The sequence below is a fragment of the Cryphonectria parasitica genome, assembly GCF_011745365.1.
Source record: "Cryphonectria parasitica EP155 unplaced genomic scaffold M406scaffold_2, whole genome shotgun sequence".
Classification (NCBI taxonomy): Eukaryota; Fungi; Ascomycota; class Sordariomycetes; order Diaporthales; family Cryphonectriaceae; genus Cryphonectria; species Cryphonectria parasitica.
In genome coordinates, this window is record NW_024468910.1 from 2,632,280 (window position 1) to 2,652,926 (window position 20,647).

General features: G+C 51.5%; 5 protein-coding genes across 5 annotated transcripts; 4 read left to right on the forward strand and 1 right to left on the reverse strand.

The window, feature by feature from the left end:
* Positions 1–705: 705 nt before the first annotated feature.
* M406DRAFT_71647 (uncharacterized protein) lies at positions 706–1,305 on the reverse strand (the record flags this gene model as incomplete). The annotated part of the gene is made up of 1 exon (XM_040925488.1): positions 706–1,305. One exon carries the CDS (start codon positions 1,303–1,305, stop codon positions 706–708), a length of 600 nt encoding a protein of 199 aa, XP_040779626.1.
* A 2,718-nt stretch (positions 1,306–4,023) lies between these two features.
* On the forward strand, positions 4,024–5,712 carry M406DRAFT_62752 (uncharacterized protein; the record flags this gene model as incomplete). Its single annotated transcript, XM_040924799.1, has 4 exons — positions 4,024–4,094; positions 4,139–4,227; positions 4,370–5,127; positions 5,221–5,712. The coding sequence occupies 4 exons, from the start codon at positions 4,024–4,026 to the stop codon at positions 5,710–5,712; spliced, it is 1,410 nt and encodes a 469-aa protein (XP_040779627.1).
* Positions 5,713–6,597: 885 nt separating this feature from the next.
* Positions 6,598–7,188, forward strand: M406DRAFT_250961 (uncharacterized protein; the record flags this gene model as incomplete). Its single annotated transcript, XM_040916733.1, has 1 exon — positions 6,598–7,188. The coding sequence occupies one exon, from the start codon at positions 6,598–6,600 to the stop codon at positions 7,186–7,188; it is 591 nt and encodes a 196-aa protein (XP_040779628.1).
* Positions 7,189–8,634: 1,446 nt separating this feature from the next.
* M406DRAFT_107515 (family 47 glycoside hydrolase) lies at positions 8,635–11,239 on the forward strand. The gene is made up of 5 exons (XM_040915251.1): positions 8,635–9,065; positions 9,168–9,486; positions 9,643–9,981; positions 10,230–10,820; positions 10,969–11,239. The coding sequence occupies exons 1-5, from the start codon at positions 8,675–8,677 to the stop codon at positions 11,108–11,110; spliced, it is 1,782 nt and encodes a 593-aa protein (XP_040779629.1). The 5' UTR covers positions 8,635–8,674; the 3' UTR covers positions 11,111–11,239.
* Positions 11,240–13,649: 2,410 nt separating this feature from the next.
* On the forward strand, positions 13,650–15,423 carry M406DRAFT_249215 (alkaline phosphatase-like protein; the record flags this gene model as incomplete). The annotated part of the gene is made up of 2 exons (XM_040916597.1): positions 13,650–14,014; positions 14,109–15,423. 2 exons carry the CDS (start codon positions 13,650–13,652, stop codon positions 15,421–15,423), a joined length of 1,680 nt encoding a protein of 559 aa, XP_040779630.1.
* Between the last annotated feature and the right edge of the window lie 5,224 nt (positions 15,424–20,647).

Below are 20,647 nucleotides of genomic sequence, written 5' to 3' on the forward strand. Positions count from 1 at the left end.
GGCTGGGAGCCATACGCCCCCGAACTATGTAATAGCACGTGTTCATGTTTGACATGAACTGAGAGAAGGGCAGGCCCAGTATTCAATAACCAGCACTGGATAATCCTCGCAGCAGATGTATGAGAATGCGGTTGCAGGGTGATTACGTAGTATTGCCTTTCTAGAGCCGTGTACATGAAGGACTTGTGTCATAGACGTGGAAAATACAACATACAACTGGTGCGACCGCACTTGAGTCATTGATTTTACCACGAGAAGAGTCTAAGTAGAGTTTTTGTAGAGGTGACGGTAGTACAAGGCACAACAAGTTGTGTTCGCTTCAACAAAGATGTCTGCCTTCCAACAAGGCGTGGCTGCTTCCAGAAAATCATCGGGCGAGACCTTGTTTATTTTGCTCATGTTTCTTCTTCTTCTTCTTCTCGGCCCGAGGTCTAGCACGGACTGGGTAGGTATTTTTTTCAAGAACAGACAGAGAAGACGAGCCAAGTTAATCAGTCCTGGATGAGGGTATCAATTCACTAGTCAGATTTGTACAGAATTATGTTGTTCAAGATTTAGTAGATGGAACCTCAGATCTCTGCCGGCTCCGAGCACTTCCAGATTCGTCCTCCTCAACAACCCCAGAGTACTTAAGTACTTATCAGACATTAAGCGAATTTATTACCCACACAACCAGGAAGAACCGAGGCCAACCTCCAAGCGGCGCTACCGCACGCGGGTGATGTTCAAATTCACAAAGTTCTCGTTGACACCATGCAGACCATCTCCACATTCACTCCTGAAACTTCCATCACTGTTGGTCGGATCACGGCCGATGGTGATGCTCATCTCCGAGATGGTGACCCAGCCGCCGCCGTCTGCGCCGCAGCTGTCCGTGATGAGTGCATCGGCGCGCCAGTACTCGTTCACATCGCACGAGGTGGCCGCAAACCCATGGTTGCAGTAGTAGACCTGGACGGTGCCGCTGCTCCACGCCAGCGCCCCGTCGCCGTCGACCGTGTCGCCGCTGATGTCGCAGGAGCCGTACAGACCGGACGTGCTGGTCGAGGTGACGGCCGTGTCGAGATCAGCTGTGTAGGCGGTGTCGCCCTCGTCGCTCAGCTTGCGGCCGGAGCAGTGCACCACAGGGTCGGGAAAGCCGTTGACGGTGTCGAGTGTCTTTGTCGAGTTGAGGCCACCATCACGTTTCGGTAATTGTATGGATCTCTGCCGTGCGATTGCTCCGGTCACAGAAGAGATTGCCGGCGCGCCCAGGCCAAGGACGGGGAGGAGAGAGAGCGAGAGGATCAACGAGCGGTAATACATCTTTGGGAGACCTGCCCCGGCTGAAGCACAAAAAAAAAAAAAAAAAAGAAACGAACGAATGAAACGAGTGGGTTTCCAACCGGGGAAAAAAAGAATAAAGAAAGACAAGATCTGCGAGGAAGATCGATGAGTGATGATATGGGCCAACAAGAAACAAAGAGGCAGATGGGACGATCTCATGGGTCTGCGGAGGTTAAATAGATTGGACCACGCGCCAGACCCATGTCCTTGGACCCACGATGAGGCCCGTAGGCAATCCTCATTGGTGTCGCTGTGAAACGTCCCAAGAACCGCATGAACAGAGGCCAGCAGGGTTTCAGGCATTCTCGGTACGAACCGAGAAATTAAGGCCCTGTAGACGCCTTGCTCAGCTCCGCAGGCGCCCAATCTTCAGCCAAATGTTTTTCGGGGGGATCCCGGCGGATTCTGTTTGTCCATGTGTTTGTTTCTTTGTTTGCAAACAACGATATGCCTCTTTGGTCTTGTGCAGTGTCCATCACTCCATCGATGATCTCTTGATCGATGCTTGCCAATGTCATGTTCGTAATACCAGGCCAGCCTTGCAGGGCTGATACGCGGCTGAGGAGTAGATCTTCCAGGGTGCTGTGTCTCAAATTCAGGGACAAGCTAATGCACATAGTAGACGTGAAATAAGGGCTTCACGAGCTCGGGACTCGCTCTTATCCCTCGATTGGGGCTGTTCCCACTCACCACCCTGGAACCGGCAGCAACCCGGCATGAAAATCAAACGGCTCTGTGCTTTCCTAATCTCTTTTTGCTGGCGTATTCGGTTCAGCTGCGCCTCGTCGACGGTCTGCATCAAGAGACTAGTCTGTAGGGAATGCTCGGAGCAGGTTTGATGACCCTGGATCATGTCGCCGGACTGCCCTTGAGGAGGTTTGGATGGCTTGCCTCCCTTTTCAGGAAGTATCCACCACTCATGTACACAGCAGGCAGGTGTATCGCAGGATAAGCGCCGGTTCTCTTACTGTTGCTGCCGTTGTTGTGCGGAACCCCTGATGTAACCCGACTGCAACGCCTAAAAATAAACAGAGGGCATCTGCCGTACCTGCTCCAAATGACCATTGTGGCTCATTCTTTCAGGGGCAAGCTCTGGCCGTGAACTACATACTGGTGTAAGTCAGGATTTGAAGATCATGTCATCTGACAGCTGCAAAGACCATTCGTGGATTCCTCCGGCCATTAGGAGTATTCACTTCTTCAGCTGTCGCACACAAGAGGAACCATCAATCACTAAGAAAGAGGAAGAAGAAGAAAATGGAGAAGAGTGAATCTTGTGCCAAATTAGTGAAGAGTGTGGGGGGAGAGATCTGAGGACACTGCAAAATTATTTGAAGGAAGAATGCCGCAATCCATGATCTGGTCCCGCCATAAGAATGTCTGGCTGGGGTCGAGCTTACAAATATAATCTCAGCTCAAATTCGACGAGGGCCTTATAGTGCCAAGGTAATATACAAGTACTTTTGTATTCATGTGAGTAAGTATTGTAAGTAGTCATGTCTCAGCCAGTCTTGGCCAAGCACTTGAAAGCACGCAGTAATATCACCCTATGGACACCACTCACCACCTTTAACATGTCCGGCCACTTCTCCGTGTCTATGAGAGCGCGCAATGAGCCTGTTGTACGGTGCTTAATCATGATACATTTGGAGTTGGCAAAGTATTGACGTTCAGGTGAGCTCGTAACACCGTTATTTGGCTGCCTATTCTTTCGGATGCGGGCGTTGAGCATACCTCTCTCACTCTCCAGTCAAGTGTGTATTCATGTTGAATTTTTTTTCTTGCAAAACAAGCAGCTGTAGAAATGGATATACAATTATGCCTATCTTTGTTGGACCCTCGTTCTCAGATGCCTGCGTTCGCATGCTCTGTAATCAGTGCTGAGGGGAAGTGGAAGAGGTAAGAAAGCGGATGGATGGCGCAATCGTGTGCTCGCCCCAACCACACCCAAAGAGCGAAGATCCAAGCCCAATGGGATCCTTGTGCCTAAGACACGTCGCAAATCACCAGGATAAAGCTGTCCTCGTGAATGGCTCTCGCCTTTGACTTGTTGTGATCCTGGCTTGCTTACACCCGATGCTCCATGGACACTTGGCCTATCGCAACATATTCGCAAGACATTGCTCACTTTGTTTCATCATATTCTATGGGACCTGGCCATTCAAATCCCATCTTTCTTGCCCCTATCTTTGTTTCTTTTCGAGCTGTTGCAGCTGCTTGAGATATGACAACGTGAAGGTAGGTGGTAGAGTCTAGCTTATCACCTACGAACCCTCTGCCCGGCTGAGGAGGAACTCCACCTATACTGCACGAGATGCACACCACCATCTTGGCCGGATATCGCGAAATAGCTTGAGGATCTCGCAGAGTCTTGATTTATTGTAACTGATGCCCATGGAGTCCCGGTCCTAGGAGCTGCAAGTGTGGACTGATTATGCCCAGACCATCAAACTAATCCTTGGCGAGTCTGGTCCAGACCTAGAATCACGACGCATCGCCACCTTGGCGATTTCCTAGACAATATGCCTTCTTCTTTTAACAAACCGACCGCTTCACATATTCAGCATCGCGAGGCTGATGTGCTCACACCACTCCTTATAGACAACATGGGCGCCGAGGTCAAAAATCCACACGACATACGGGAGTCTTCCCCGGAATCCCCTCGTTTCAACACAGGGAGCGTGAGTGACTCTTCAGATGAGAAAACTCCACCATGGTGGTCATACATTTGGGTCAGTAGAACTTTTCCAGCACATGCATGACACGAGGTGCTTGGACTGAACCGTTTACTACAGGATTATGAACCATCAAGGACTCCAGAAGAAAGGAGGTTTGTGCAGAAGCTGGATGTATCCCTTCTGACCATTCTTTGTTTGGGTTATTTCATCAAAAATCTTGACCGTATGTCTTATCTCTGCCAGCTGCTCCAGCCTTGTGTAATTGTGTTGTTCTACTCCATCCCGTACTATCAAAGTCCTCGGGTCATCTTGCGAAGAAACATCCACGAAACCTCAGAATAGCTAATTGAATTCCAATATACTAGAAACAAATATCAGCAATGCCTACGTTTCGGGAATGAAGGAGGATCTGGCCATGAACGCGAACCAGTTGAACCTGATTGACGTTGCGTGGACATCAGGCTACGTGGTTGGGCAGCTGCCCTCCCAGTTCATCCTCACCAAAGTGCGCCCTTCGGTCTGGATACCTAGCTGCGAGCTTATTTGGACCATTCTCACCTTCACACTGGCCGCCGCGACGACCAGCAATCATGTCATTGCCATACGCTTTTTTGTTGGCCTCGTTGAGTCTATCTTCTATCCGGCTGCCCACTTCCTGATCGGTAGCTGGTACAAACCTAGCGAGCTGGGCAAGCGAGCGTGTATTTTCCATGCAAGCTCTGCCGTGGCTGGCATGTTCAGCGGATATCTCCAGTCCGCCGTCTACACGGGCCTCAACGGAACACTTGGCAAGGCGGGCTGGCAGTGGCTCTTCATCATGGACGGTGTGATCAGCCTGCCGATCTGCTTGGCTGGTTTCTTCCTGATTCCAGATCTGCCCGAGAACTCACGTGCATTCTATCTCACGACCGATGACATTTCTCTGGCTCAAAAACGTATGGAGGAGGTTGGTCGTGCGCCTCGACGGAAGCTGGGGTGGTCCATCTTGAAACGAGTCTTTACGCGCTGGCACGTCTGGGCCCTCACGATCCTGTACATTATTTTCATCAACACAGGCCCCTCTTCCAGCATCAATCCCTTGTCTTTGTGGATGAAGGCGAACGGGTGGTCGGTTACCATGGTGGTAAGTTGAGATCCTGCTGTACATTGTTCCTGTCAGGAGAGGGAAAGGAACTTGGACGACGCAACAGAATCATACTGACAGACTGCCCTCTAGAATATTATACCCACGGCTCAATACGCTGTGCAGCTCGTCACAACGGTCGGATTCTCCGTCTTCTCGGACTACTTGCGAAATCGAGCGGCCATTATGTCGATTTCGACATTCTTCGGATTTTTCACCTCGCTATGTCTTGCCATATGGACGATTCCAGTCGGTCTGAAATGGTTTTCGTTCTTCCTGTCGAGGGCTGCTGTAGCCTATGGACCTCTATCCATGTCGTGGGCCAACGAGATCTGTGGAGCTGACGCTGAGGAACGTGCTGTCGTTCTGGGTATCATGAACGCATCAGGATATGCCTTCAATGCTTGGCTGCCGCTGTTAACTTACCCTGCAGTCGATAGTCCTAGGTTCAGAAAAGGCTTTGCCTGGAGCACTTCTGCTTTTGCAGCACAGGCAGTCATAACCTGGACTGTTTGGGGGCTGCAGAGGCGAGAAACGAAGAAGAAGTTGGGAGTTGAGGCAGTCAACCAGCAGACTGGTGCCTGAATAGATTTAGCGCAGAGGGTGCTGGAGAGAAATGGGATGGCAGCAGCTTATGGTGGGACCTACAGAGCACTGCCCAGTGGGTTGTCCCCAGAACCATCACTTGGTCCCCGTGTCTAGCATTCATCGGTTGTTGGAATCTTGACTGTCCTCTGCTGAGGATTTGTTTTGGAGGAGGGGAGAAGCAGATTTACAGCCACTATGGTTGTCAGAAATACAGACATGAGGGCTTGTAGTCACGTGGGGCAAGCCATGGATTTCTCTGGATGGGTTCATGTTTAAAGTATCTGCACAACAACCAGCTTCAGATACTTAATACAACTTCATCTGCACTCTCTAAAGATCCTGAATATACTAAACTGGTCATCTTTCTAGATGCCTAAGCCTGATCTACATGTGTTGGGAGTGTACTCTCTGTGTACCTCGTTTCCCCACCCAGCAGGCGCTGACACTACCATTTTGCGGTGCAGCCCAACAGCTGGCTTCCTAGAGCTCCCTTCCTCAGCAGTCATCCTGCTGAGAAGTCTAGTAGGTAGGGCAGTTTCTTTACAACTTTCTCATGTCATTATGGCCCAATGGTTTAGGAAGTTCCTTGGTAATCAAGTGCAGCTCCCTCTCCTCCTCCTCCTCCTCCTCCTCTCCCACCTAGGCCTCTTAGTCTGTCTCTGTCTTTACTTCGCTCTTTCAGTTTGTATCTATCTGTGTCTATCTGCAATTCGCCCCTGCAGTCTGTCTTTGCACTTCTTAGTCTGTCTTCTACTACCCCCACATCTGACATGTACCTTTCTCAGACTGTGTTCTGCCTCTATACCTCAAATCGCTCCTTCAGTCTATGTTCCTGTCCTTCTAGGTACTTACTTCCCCTTCAGCTTGTGTGACTGGCTCTCCATGTACCTGCACCATCAGCCTGTATGTATCTTCCACGCTGTACTTCTTCCCTTGCTTTTGCAGCTCTGTACCCTCCTGTGTCTCCGTGCTGTGTCCCTTCCTCTTGGTGTCTCTGTCCTGCCTTTCGCACCTTCGCTCTGCTTCCACTTCTACCATCACCTCCTCCCCTCCCTTCCATATATATATCTGAACGTCTCTCCTCTTCTTTCTCTCTTTGCTTGTTTTCTCTCTTCCTCTCTTCCTCTCTTCCTCTCTTCCTCTCTTCCTCTCTTCCTCTCTTCCTCTCTTCCTCTCTTCCTCTCTTCCTCTCTGCCACTCTGCCACTCTGCCACTCTGCCACTCTGCCACTCTGCCACTCTGCCACTCTGCCACTCTGCCACTCTGCCACTCTGCCACTCTGCCACTCTGCCACTCTGCCACTCTGCCACTCTGCCACTCTGCCACTCTGCCACTCTGCCACTCTGCCACTCTGCCACTCTGCCACTCTGCCACTCTGCCTCTGTGCCTCTGTGCCTCTGTGCCTCTGTGCCTCTGTGCCACTCTGCCTCTGTGCCTCTGTGCCTCTGTGCCACTCTGCCTGTGAGGATGTGAGGGTGTGAGGGTGTATCTCTTGTTCTTTGCCTCCTCTCATGTCTCTTCTGGTCCTCCTCTGATTCCTGACTGGATACTCCTGCTTTCACTCTAGAAATGTACTACAGTATTCTCCCAAGTTATTCAGAATTATGTCTGAACAGTCTGACCCCTTTAGTTTATGAAGCTTTTGTGATGCAATGCCTGCAGGCTATACTTGCTTACATACTATATGCAGTGTTCCTGAAGGTTTGGAGCAATACAGCCCTCAGAGATAATTGACCCACTAGGCCTTATTGTATATGAGTGATTCGAGTGAGTCGCTGACAGCGTCATCCCGGTGCATATTTATAAACTTCTATAGCTAATTCTAAAGTGCAACTGGAAATTGCGCTGATACCCCGAGCATGTACCTGTTGAGTTAAACTTCCCGTCCTTGAGTGTACAGCACACTATATGCTGACAACGTTTGTCCGATTACAAGGATAGCAAGTATGTTACCCACCAAGTGTCTTTAGAGCCCCTTAGAATGTCCCTAGTTTATCCTCAGGATGTCTCTATATTATCTCAAAGATATCCCTATTGTGGGACGCAGAGATCATTCTTTCACCGACTGGATGTCCCGGGCATACCCCTAGAATAATCTCGAGAGGTCGCTCTCTGGTCGTTGTGAAATATCATCTGGTCCCACAAACTTTCCACTACTGGCATGGATACTTAGTCAATGCTTAGGGGAAGATTTGGAGAAACACAAATACTTTTGACTGGGGTTGTCCTGCAGCAAACAAAGTGCATGTCTTGCCTGAATTCAGCAGGTTACATTTCCTTCTCAAATGAATACCATCCCATGATCACACCGCGCAGGGTGCAGGCGACCACCTAGACGACCGCCTAGGACCTGCTAAGAAAAGCCCAGGGTCACATATAGTGCATATGATCTTGCGGGAAAAGTTGGTGATCATCTGGTATCAACTAAAGTGTGGTAGCATTTGGAACCGACATTAGATACGGGTTGAACGGATGATCGGCATGCATTAGATACATAAATGAATCGATAGTCCACCCCAACCCCAGGTTTTATTCCCTGTGTTTAATTTGCCCCTGCTGCTGTACCTGCATATGCCGGCGCTAGGTGTGTCCAATGGGAACTGCCACCGAACCTTATCGAGGCCGTTTTTCCCAAGGATTGCGTGTGACCATAATGTCGGTTGATCACTGATGATGACCTCCAGGGCAAGACACTTGGCTCGGTCTGTGCAGCCAGCTACTGCAGGCTTAAATGAAAGTATCGACCCAAGCTCGAGTAAATCCACATCAGCAGGCATGCTGGTCCCGAGGGTAGAATGACAGGTCAGGGACAAAAGACCGGTCTGAGACAGTCAATCAGGTCTCCTATAAGAAGCACCCCGAGGATCACAGTAATGGTGTGGTTGCGCTCGTTGTTCTTGGCAAGGCCTAGACTGAGCAGTGTGAGTGACCACTTTACGGGTCTTGAATATCGGCCACCATGTCCGTCACCGCTGCCCTCCTGTCCCTCGTTGTCTTTCCGGTGGTGATTGGTGCTGATCATACGAGCACTCACAATCCCACTGCTGTCACTGCTTCTCATGGTCCCATCATCCCTTCTTACAGCCATGCGGCTGCCACCACCACTCTATCTGGTGTCACCACCGCGACCGTCTCGTCATCCGTTGCAGCTTCAGCAACTGCAATCTCCAACGGAACACTGCCCGCGTGCAAGCCAGTACAATATGCGTTTCCGGCGGGAACTGGCGGCAACGCAACGCGAGCAGCTGCCGTGAAGGAGGGATACCTCTACGCCTGGGACGCATATGCCGAGTATGCGTTTGGATATGATGAGCTCCAGCCCCTGAGCGAGACAGCTACAAATGACTGGTGTAAGTATTCTGCAGAGATGAAATTTACTCGTGTTGGGTGTTTGGAGAAAGCCTCAGTGATTAATGACCTGACCTAACCAAAAAAAAAAAAAAATTTCACAGATGGATGGGGTGTCACGATTGTTGATGGCATTGACACTGCCATCGTGATGAATTTGACGGATGTTGTGGCCAAGCAGTTGTCGTTCATCTCGACAGTTGATTTCAGCACTACGTCTTACGGAGATGTCGAGGTGTTTGATACAAACATCCGATATTTGGGAGGACTTTTGTCGTCTCATGATCTGTTGAAGAGCGGTCTGTTCCCAACTGCCAGCTATGATGAGGCAGATATCGATGCTCTTCTTAGCCAGGCTGTTGTCCTGGCCGACAAGCTCGCATATAGTTTCGACACGCCCAGCGGAATAGCGTCCGTGGATCTGTACGTGCTCTCAGGAATTCGTTCCTTTTTACTTCTCGAGCCTCGGGTCACAGATCGCATCGTTGCAAACACTCCACGACATGGCCCAGAAGCTCTTCTCTTGGTGATTGTGTTTCAACAGAAAAAGGTCAATTGATAGCTGACAAGGCTGAACAGGAATTTCATATCCGACACACCAGTTGAGGGAACTTATACAGTGACAGCAACGGGGGTCACATACAACAGCACCAACACGGCCTCAGCAGGCACCTTCTTGCTTGAGTGGTACAGGCTGTCTGACCTGACAGGCAACGCGACCTACAGGCATCTAGTTGACCGCGGCGAGTATCCTCTTGTGCACCCCAGCCCTGCGCCTGTCTATCCTGGTCTGGTCGGCACACAATTCGACACCACAAGCGGCGAGATGCTCAACTATGCCGGTGGCTGGCACTCCACAGTCGACTCATTCCTGGAATACCTCATCAAAACGTATCACTACAAAGTTACAAACACAACGTACGTTTTGGAAAGCCCCTGGCGAAGACGATTTGCCACCTTTTCTTTTGTTCTTTTTGCATAAGCCTCAGGCTCTTTTCCCTTTTCGTTCAAGTCATTTGAAGTCGACACGAGTCTTGAAGTCGAGGTTTGTACTTGATGAACAAGATAATCTCGTCTTGAACAAGAAGAGAACTCCGCAAACGTGCTCTGCGCGGAAACCGATTTGCTTCGCAAGGAAACTATAGCTGACTTGTAACACCTTTCAGCACCTTTTACAAGGACTTCTGGCTAGATGCAGCAGCCAGCACGGCGAGCTACCTCGCCGTACACCCTTCCGGCTTCCCGGACCTGACCTTCATCTCGGAGCTCGACGACAACGGCACGCTGACGGACTACATGGACGACTACAGCTGTTTCATGGGTGGCAACCTCCTGCTCGGTTGCAAGATCCTCGGTCTTGACTCTCTGTGCGATCTTGGCCTTGCCGCTGCGGACGGATGCCATCAGACGTACAACACAACGCTGACTGGCCTCGGTCCCATCTACTGGGGCTGGTACGACAGCGCGACAGACGAGCAGCCGTCAGAGCCGGATCGGGATGTGGATGCTGCAACGCGCGCGTGGGCCGAGGAGTATGGATACTTCATCGAGTATGGTGATGAGGTGTACGCAAGCTTCCCCGAGTCCATCGAGAGCTGGTTCTACGCCTACCGTATCACTGGCGAGCAGAGATGGGCGGACTACGTCTGGGACGCGTTTCTTGCCATCAACAGCACGGCAAGAAACAGTGTTGCCTTTGCGACGGTGAACAATGTGAATATGCCGTTTGGTGGAAGCCAAAGCAATAACCTGGACTCGTAAGCAACCCCTTCCCCCCCGTCCTCTGTCCCCCCCAAATTTCTTTTTGGTGTCCTCTTTTCCAGAAAGGATAGTCAACCTCTCACTGGTGCTGTCTTCTCTCGGATTCAACCTCATCACGTGCTGATTTGATATCGAACCCCTTAGTTTCTTCTTTGCCGAAGTCCTGAAGTATATCTACCTCACATTCGAGGACCCGAATGTCGTCAACCTAGATCAATTCGTCTTCAACACTGAATCTCATCCTGTGCTAGTGCAGTGTGGCATTGGGGACATCGACAATTACTAGAAAGCCTGCACATTATGTATATCACGAAGACTCCAATGTATACACGAAACATTTAATGCGTATATAGGTATTTACATAATTTCAGTGGCAGTAATACATGCCAGGGAGTCACACACTCCTGAACCAAGCATCGCAATCTCTGAATAACTCTACGAAAAAACCTGTTAGACAACGTGAACATCTCCTGCACCTAAAGTTACTTGGTTATGTGTCATTTTCATTTGGGCCCTTGACATTTTCTTTACTGAGTTGGCCATTCCAGGAGAATTTGAAGTGTCTTCTCGCAAAAGTCGCCCTTGAAGAACACCTGCAAGACCGTAGAGAAATATTCTGCTTTTTCGCCTGTGCTGACCCGCGAAAAGAGGGTCATGCAGGCTCTGAACTTGGAAACCTCTTTCGAGCAACCAAAGAGTTTAGTGAGATTTTTCTCCTTGCTTTCCACGACGGCCTGTATCGTGGTTCTGAGACGCGACGCGAGGATTTCGTCTTCTAGATACGACTCCGCTTCCCTGAAATCCTTGATACCGTAGAATCTGCTGTTAATACTCTTACCATATCCACTGCGCGAGCTGTTAGCATTCGAACTAAAGTTCCATGAAAGGGTGTCTGTGATATTCCTTGCCCATATGAGCTGCGCAAAGCATAACAGAGGAAGTGAGGGGGGGGGGACGATAAGGGAAGAAAATACTTACAAAATCTGAGGGAAAATGAAACAAATCCAAGGAGATCTTTTTTGACCTCCACGCAACTCGACAAGAGCCCGTTCGTATTCTGTGACCGACACGCCAGGTATCGGCGACGCTTGCCTAACCGTTCGGTCCTGCGCCCGGATAAATCTCTCAAGATCCATTGCGAGCGCTCTTCCGGGTAGTAATTAACGTCTGCCTGGCAGATAACTGGTCTTGGTGAGTTGTATTTTGAACTCTTAATGTTGGAAAATCTGTGCAAATTAATACTGTCACTTGCAAAACCAGCAAGTGCAGTGCCTTTGATTCAAATTCTTTGAGCCCTGGCTCTGCAACAATGCAGCTTTTGATGACAGTGACACTAGACTTTGTCATATGGAACACAACAAATGCACAAGGGGCAAACCTGAATAAGAGCAAAGCCGCTCGAGCAAAGCTGTAAAGGCTCCTTTTAGGTAATGTGACACGCTAGTTCTCCCAGGCTGTGTCGAACGTTCCGTATGGTCTTTGTTGGCACTGCTGTGATCTCGAGCATTAAATGTGCAACATGACTATTGGTGTTTGACAAACAATTTTCGTGGCCTAATGCTGGAGTGATGACAGCACATCCTATCCTAATGTAAATGTCTCAATCAGCTATGCATACAGATCCCCAGAGAGCTTCGCCGGTCTGATTAGATTGAAGTGATTAATTGAAGGCTTATCCCATCTGAGACATTTACACACTGTCGGACTAAGTAGAAAGGATAGGACTGGGAGGGCCCATTGACGAACTCGGACTGATAATGTTGTTTTCAACTTACAACATGCAAGCACTCGAAAGATGGCCGTTCTCACAGCAGCCTGGAAAGAGAAGTCTATTATACTAGTCAACGACATACTTAGCAGGTGCAAGAACCCACGCATAAATTATGCGACGGATATTCTCTTTTCCTGGGCTTGATGGAGATGTGTAACTGCCCATCGGAGGGCTTGAACTATGACAAAGTGATGAGATGTAACCTTTCAAGGTTTCCTCTATCAATCACAACTAAGTGTAAGTGCTTTGCCTTTCTTTTTCGTCTTCCGCAACTCACTCAAGATTTATCTGAGTATCTACAGCGTCTAGCACACCGTAGAAATCAGATTTATGTTCTACATTAAAATAATTATCTAGAAGAGCATACACCATCCTAAGGATGATTAATAAGTTAAATGACTTTATGATACAATGAGCCATTCAGCGTAGTTCCTAAGATGCAAAATCAGACAATGCCATAATTTCGCAGTGCCCATGCACACTAGACTTAGGGCGTGCGCGCTGTGTCGGTATCTACAAAGTTCCGTCCTTCCAATAATAATACCTCCCAAAAGAGGGCTGATAGGCTTAGACAACAATCAATCTCCAGTTGTTCTAACGCATCCTGGTCGCATTATTTCCCACAATTCCGCAGGCGGGGAGCCGAGAACGGGGTTAGGATGGCATGCCCGCAGTAGACCTCGGGGCTGATGACCTGCGCCCTCTGCACCTGGCTTCCACGCAAGACGCTCGGAGGAACAAGCACCATCCAGTGCCGACCAAAACAAAATGAAACGAAAACGATGTGCATTAGTGTGCGATCCCTCAGTCTTATCGCGTGACGTGAATTTCACTCGAGTCTTTGCACCATCGGTCTCTAGAAGGCGAAGCAAGCCTCGCATGAGGTCGGACGGAGGAAGACACCGGAGTCTCCGAACCTGCAGGGCAAGTCGTTGCCAAAGTTGAGTACTATATCATCACCGCAGTCGCCTTGGGTAGCAATGGGAACAAGATCTGAGGCAAAACCTTGCATCACCGACAGACTTCCTAAAAAAGTGTGTCCTGCATCGCAACAATGGCTACTCCTTCCCCTGGCAAGAGACCAAATTTCTTGGTGGTTGTGGCCGACGATCTCGGCTTCAGCGACACAGGTCCATATGGCAGCGAGATTCCGACCCCGACGCTGGACAGGCTCGCCAAGGAGGGCGTGACCATGACAGGTTTCCATACGGCATCTGCTTGCTCGCCGACGAGGGCCATGCTACTCTCTGGCACGGACAACCATATCGCTGGGCTCGGCCAGATGGCAGAGATGATGTTTGCTACCAAGGCATCGTACTGGGGCAGGCCTGGATATGAAGGGTACTTGAACTTTAGGGTGGCTGCTCTGCCTGAGATTCTGCAGGATGCTGGGTACCACACTGTGATGTCTGGAAAATGGTAAGTACAACGACTGCACTTTTTATTTCCTTGCTTCAGCGTCGAGTATTTTTTTTCTCTTTTTATCGCTATTCTAAGACCACATTCCGAACAGGCACCTTGGTTTGAAAAAAGAAGTCTGTCCACATGCCCGCGGCTTCGACAAGTCCTTTGTCTATCTCCCTGGGGCGGGCAACCACTACAACAACGAGCCTCAACTAGAGAACGTGGGCTCATTCGTCATCCCAGCCCTCAAGTCGGACAATCTCTGGATGCGCGACAACGTGGTCATCGACCGGAAGAAGGACATCCCAAAGGACTTTTACTCAACCGAGAGCTTCACAACCGAGATGATTCAGTATCTCAAGGAACGCAGCCCAGAGGAGAAGGAGAAGCCATTCTTCGGCTACCTGGCGTACACAGCACCGCACTGGCCTCTGCAGGCACCTCGCGAGGTGATCGACAAGTACAAGGGGCAGTATTCGGACGGCCCAGAGGCCCTCCGCCAGCGGCGCCTGGAGGCGCTCATCGCGCGGGGCCTGGTCCCCGCAGATGTGGAGCCGGCACCAATGGTGGGAGAGAAGGTCAAAGAATGGGCAGAGATGACGGACGACGAAAAGGCCCATTCGGCACGGCGCATGGAGACGTATGCGGCCATGGTGGACCTCATCGACCAGAACCTGGCGCGGGTGGTGTCCTACCTCGAGGAGACCGGGGAGCTGGACAACACGCTCGTCATGTTCATCTCGGACAACGGCGCAGAGGGCAAGCTGCTGGAGGCCCTGCCCGTGACCCAGGGGATGCCCCTGGCCAAGATCATCGAGAACCATTACAACAACGCCATGGACAATATCGGAAACGCCGACTCGTTTGTGTGGTACGGCCCCCAGTGGGCGTGTGCGGCGACGGCCCCGTCCAAAGGCTTCAAGACGATGGTGACCGAGGGCGGCATCAGGTGTCCCTGCATCGTGCGGTATCCCAGGTTCGCCCTCTCGCAGGGCGAGGTGACGCACGACTTCACGACCGTCATGGACATCCTGCCCACGTTGCTGGACATGGCCGGCGTGTCACATCCCGGGACGAGCTTCCGCGGTCGCGAGGTCGTCCTTCCACGCGGGCGGTCCTGGGCGCCTTTCTTGGACGGCAAGATAGACAGCGTCCATAACAATGAAACACAGGCCGTACATGGCTGGGAGCTGTTTGGTCGCAGGGCGATTCGCAAGGGGAACTGGAAGGCTGTGTATGTGCCGGCACCGCAGGGCTCCGAGGAATGGGAGCTGTATGACTTGTCCAAAGATCTGGGCGAGGTCCACGACCTGGCAAAGGAGGAGCCAAAGGTGCTGGAGGAGTTGCTTGAGGAGTGGGAAAAGTACTTTTCCGAGACGGGAATGTATGATCCAGGGGTCGAGCAACGCCAGAGCAAGTGGTGATGCGCAGGCCAGGGTTTTACTGTGACTACGTCTGTAGAAGTTTATCTTGCACATAATGATAAAACAGATCTACCTTGCGCGATGCTGATATCGAGGCATCGTGATATGAGCAACCTTCGCCCTGATAACGGACTACTTACATGATGACAGCGGTGCCCTCCTTCTCTCCGAACTCAGCTGGCAAGATGCCTTGGGAGCTCTTCATCTTCTACTTTGGGCTGTATACGCTCATTGCGCAGGCTGCGCAGGTATTGCACAACATGAATCATCTTCGCCTCTCCATGGAGTACGGGCGTCACGGCGCCCCAGGATTCCTCATCATGACAATATGCTCGATGTTGTGCTTGGATGAAGGCACAAGACATGCGACCTCACCAACAGTCCGGACTGAAACAGCAGTCGAGATAGGCTCGTTCACACGTGGGGCAGACAAATCAAATTTCACGGAATACTGCAAGAGAACAAATGGATGGTCATAACTTCATAAGTTTCCAAGAATGCCTGTGTACATACCGACGCCGATAAAAAAAAAAAAAAAAAAAAAAAGGGCGGGGGGGGGACCACCAAGTACTATCTCGTGCCCATCTTTCTCGCTACCATGACATGACTTTTTTGTGTCGTAAATTCGTAAAATGATCAAGAACACATGGCAGACATGTGCACACGCACAGATACTACTGCGTCGTGCAAATAAAGAACAAGAATGGGGCAAAGTAAAAAGGAAAAGAAAAGAAGAAAGAAAGGAAAGAGAGAAGAAAAAGAAAAAAAGAGTGCAAACCTTCCCTCTGCGTCTCCTCTGTGGCATCTTGCTCTCGAACAGCGTTTCCACTCGTAACTCCCCTCTTCATGGCCAAGTTAGATACTTGGCTGACATTGGCCCCCTCATTTCTCCTTCATCACGCGTTGCAGTCATTACCAATCGATAATGCGTCTCTCTCCCCCTTATTTCCACCTCGACAATCTAGCGTGTCCTCTAGGCCGGGACCCAATGTCGCAGGATAGATTGTGACAAAGAAATGTAAGAGGTTGAGGTTGTCATCGAAGTCGTCAAAGAATCATGTCGATGAATCAGTACCGTCGGTTTCGGTCAAAGACAACCTCCCTCTCGACGACCCTCTCACGCTCATCATCCCATCTGTCACGACGATCGCGGCGGCGGCGATCACGTTCCATTTCCTCGCGCATTTCACGCTCGTACTGGATCTCTCGGATGCGTTCCTTTCTGCGGGCGCGGATGCGGTCCGAAACCTCGACCAGCTCCAGCACATCCTCCTGTGTGTCGGGATTGTTTGAATCAGTAAAACTTGTGCCTGAAATAGACGACGATCCCTTGCCTGTGGGGGTAGAGATTGAAGAGGTAAGAGAATAATCTATATACTCACATATTTCAGGTACTGCATGACGTAAAAGAACAACTCGGTCTCTTCGTAATCATAGCCCAGCTCTTCGACGGCCTCTTTCACAACGAGATCCTTTGTGATCTCGGTCCACATGTCTCTCGTCTTGGGGGCAGCAGCTGGCGGGGGTGCAGGCGGAAGGCTGGGCCTCAGGCTGATGCGTTTATCCGTGACCCTCTCGATCTCAAAGTCGCGCTCGCGGTCCTTGTCGTAGATCTGCACGCTCAGGCGGTCTCGCTCGCCACCGCGCGGTGCTGGTGCTGACCTGTCGTAGTCACGCTCAGAGATGACGGTAGTGTTGGAGGACGAGGTGGGCGGCGATGCAGGCACGAGGGCACCGTCACGCTCGGCGATGAACTTGGCCTTGCGGGCGCCGTTGTAGCGCTGCCAAGTCACCTCGGCCGCGCCTCCACCGACACCATCCATGCGGACCCTCTCGGTACCAGGCGGCACATCGACAAGGGTCCAGTCCTTTGTTCTGCCGTGCCAGGCCTCACCCATCTCGCCACGCGAGTCGATGCGGCCTGTGATGCGCTCCGACTCGTCCTCATAGTACTCTGAGGGTGGAGCGGCTGAGTGGGATCGCGGCCGCGCGGATGAGCTTCGCCGCTCGTGCTCGATGTCGACTTTGAGCCTGTCGCGGCCTGAGGAGATCATAATCTCGTCATCGTGGTAGTATCCTCCCCGCTGCTGGCGAGGCGGCTCGGCAATAGCAGAAGAAGGTCCTCGTCGAGGCCGTTCGTGAGAGGAGGAGCGGGCACGCGGACGGGACTGGGAGCGTGTCTTGGTGATATCAATCTCGGTGTCGCCGCCTCTGTGGTAGATGTCAATATCCGTCTCTCGTTTCTCCACCCTACTCCGTGGAGCAGGTGGTGGCGAAGGCGGGCGTGCTAAGACAAGTCCTGTTTTATTGTCAACGTTAGTAGGTTTCTAGGTCATGTCGTTTGTCTCAAGGATCACATGACAACGAAAAGAAGACAGGAAGTGAGAAGAAAAGAAAAGAAAAGGAAGCAAGAAAGAAAGAAAGAAAGAAAGAAAAAACACGAAGGTTGCAAGACTCACCATGATCAATGTCCCTGTAGTGTGTAATGACCTCCCTCTCGATTGTCGGGGCTCGAATGACTGCAGGAGGGGATGGGGGAGGAGGAGGCGAGGGGCTAGGCGTAGGCACACGCTCTCTCTCTCGCTCAACGATCCTGAGCCTGCTTCTCTCGACCTCGGGTGGCGGAAGCGGCCTGGGAGATGGCGACCTCTCCCTGTCGATGATCCTGGTGCGCACACGCTCGCGCTCAAAACCACTGGGAGGAGCAGGAGGGGGGCTGGGAGAACGCTCGGGCCGCTCGATGAAGCGAGTACCAAGACGCACCCTGTCGAGGGCCGGTCCGCGGCTGGGACTGCGCACCCGCTCACGGGAGCGATCGATGACGCGGATCTCCTCCCGCTCGCGAACTTCAGGTGGCGGCGGCGGTGGTTGTGGTACAGGGCTCATGCTCCTCGCCCTTGTCTTGGTGACGATCCGCTCTCTAAAGACAGGAGGCGACGGCGAACGTGGTCGTGGTCTGGCCCGCTCGACGGTCTCGACGTCACGCTGGCGCAGGACCAGAGCACCGGCCTCGGAGCGGCGACCATCCTCGCGCATGAAGGCGGGGACCCGTGACTCGACCTCCTCGCGCTCGCGGATGGCTATCTCGGGAGCGCTGCGACGAGGCATGGGCATGGGGCTGGGGCTGTGTGTCCGCCTCTCTTCTCGGCGCTCATAGATGAACTCCTCGTCCCCGCGAGGAGGTGGTGGACCCCTCCTGGGTGGGGGGCCTCTCCTGGGAGGCTCGTCATCTTCATAGTAGACGTCCCGTTCTTCGTAGCGGCGATATGTATCGGGCATTGTGACTTTTTGTGTGTATGTGCAGACGGACAATGACGCAGTAGTGGCAGCTGGGGACGGGGGTTGGGCGTCAGCCGCTCGAGGGTGGACCAGATGATGGTCGGATTCCGATAGTACGGTCTTGGAGACACACAGAGGATAATATGTTGTGTATATATGTGTATGAAGTGTCGATGCACTGGGAAATTGAGGTTAGACAACAGGTCGTGCTGAAATGGATTCGAGGTTGGGAATCAAGTTGGTAGACGTACACAAAGCGTGACAGACAGGCTACAGCGGACCTAGTATAGCTAAGCTGGCGCAAGGCTAGCTAGCAGGTGATGGTTTACGACAACCCCGGGCTGAATGAACGGTCTCAAGAACGCGAAGAAAAGAGCCCTTATTTCGGGTCCCTTGGCTTCGGGCTGCTCCCGTCGGATATCCTCGTGGTGGTGGCTAGAAATTGTGGCCTAGGGCTATGTTGATCAGGCCTGGTTCCTTTGCAGGTGATCGTCAGACTTAGGCGACGAGGAGGGGTTGCGTTCTTTAAGGACAAGTGATGATGTAGTAGTATGACGGAAGACGCACGAAGACGTGGCCCAACCCAGGCTCACAAGTGCCGACTAGGACAGCACAGGACAGACCGAGTTGCAAAATTGGGCTGAGGAAGGGCAAAGAGGAAAAAAAGGTAAAACAAAGAAGAAGAAAAAGAAGGGGTCCAGAATCAGGAATAAGAGGAGGTGGAAAAAGATCAGCCCAAGCAAGGTAAAAATAAGTGAGGCAGCGTAGGAACAAGGAAGGGACCTAAAGGTGGAGAGAGGGAGTTGGATCCAGACTTGCAATTGGAAACTGTGGAGTGAGTGTTCGTCGAGAGTTTCACGCCTGGTCTTACTGAGGAGGAGGAGGAGGAGGAGGAGGAGGAAGAGGAGGAGGCCGGTAATCCTTGGACCGATGGGGGCTTGGCCTTGTCTGTATGACCACTGCCTGTTTAGTCGTCTTCTTTTCTTTTCTTTTCTTTTTGCCTTCCTGATCCGGTCAATTTATCTGACAAATCTTGGATAGCGATATATAGGTCGAGCCTCAAATCAGAGGGATTTTAGAGAAGCATAGAGAGTAGTCTTTTGACAAAAAAAATAAGGTGGTTGCTACCAAGTCCAGGTGAAGATGAATCTTGCTTGTGACTGTCTGACTGACTGACTGCCTGGGCATGGCACCACGGCAAGCCACCCTGGGAGAAACGTCGTCATCCTACAGCTAAAGCGACTGCTGCAACTGGTCGACGGTGGGTCACTGCTGCGATCACCACCCGCAGTCAAGTTCCCCCCCAGCCATGCTGCCATGCTTCGAGACCCAGTCACCATCACCCCTGGACCGCCCGATCGTTGCAGTCTGCGCGCGTCTTGTGTGTGGAGCAACGATTGGACTGACCATAAATGATGTTACTTAAGTAGGCTGTAACACCTGTCCCTCCAACCATCTTCGGGAAAGCCATCAGCACCAGTAGTAGTAGCAGCAGTAGCAGCAGCCCAGTGCCACCTCAGCTAACATGGCACTTGATCACGGTCATGCCCAGGTTGGTGTGTGAGAAGAGAACTTGCAGATGATCCCCTCTGCCGTGGGCGGAGCCTGATCCGAGATCCGCTGTCTGTTACTAATTAGAATACTGCTGACGGGCCTCTCTTTCCCCTACTGGACCCCTCTTCCTTTTGCATGTACATGCATGCGAATCCAAATCTCAGCAGAAGAGAATTCTCTCGTCAACGATACTCTGAAGACTGCCATGATATTACTCGCGTGTGTGCGTGTTTCAAAGGAAATCCTCTTTTGTGCATCGACACCCTGCATAAAAAAGACGAGTATGGTGAGTTTGCTGCTATCTTGGAAAGCTGGAGGATTCCTCGAGGCCCCATCCTCTGACCCAGCGGGCCGTGGTGGAGGCCCTATCTGTCGAGAGATCCGACGTCAC

Bases quoted from the DNA above. Each gene is read 5' to 3' on its own strand.
- M406DRAFT_107515 (XM_040915251.1), top strand. From the start codon at position 8,675: ATGTCCGTCACCGCTGCCCTCCTGTCCCTCGTTGTCTTTCCGGTGGTG. The intron at 9,066-9,167 runs GTAAGTATTCTG...AAAATTTCACAG, and splicing joins GACAGCTACAAATGACTGGT to ATGGATGGGGTGTCACGATT. The intron at 10,821-10,968 runs GTAAGCAACCCC...CGAACCCCTTAG, and splicing joins CAAAGCAATAACCTGGACTC to TTTCTTCTTTGCCGAAGTCC.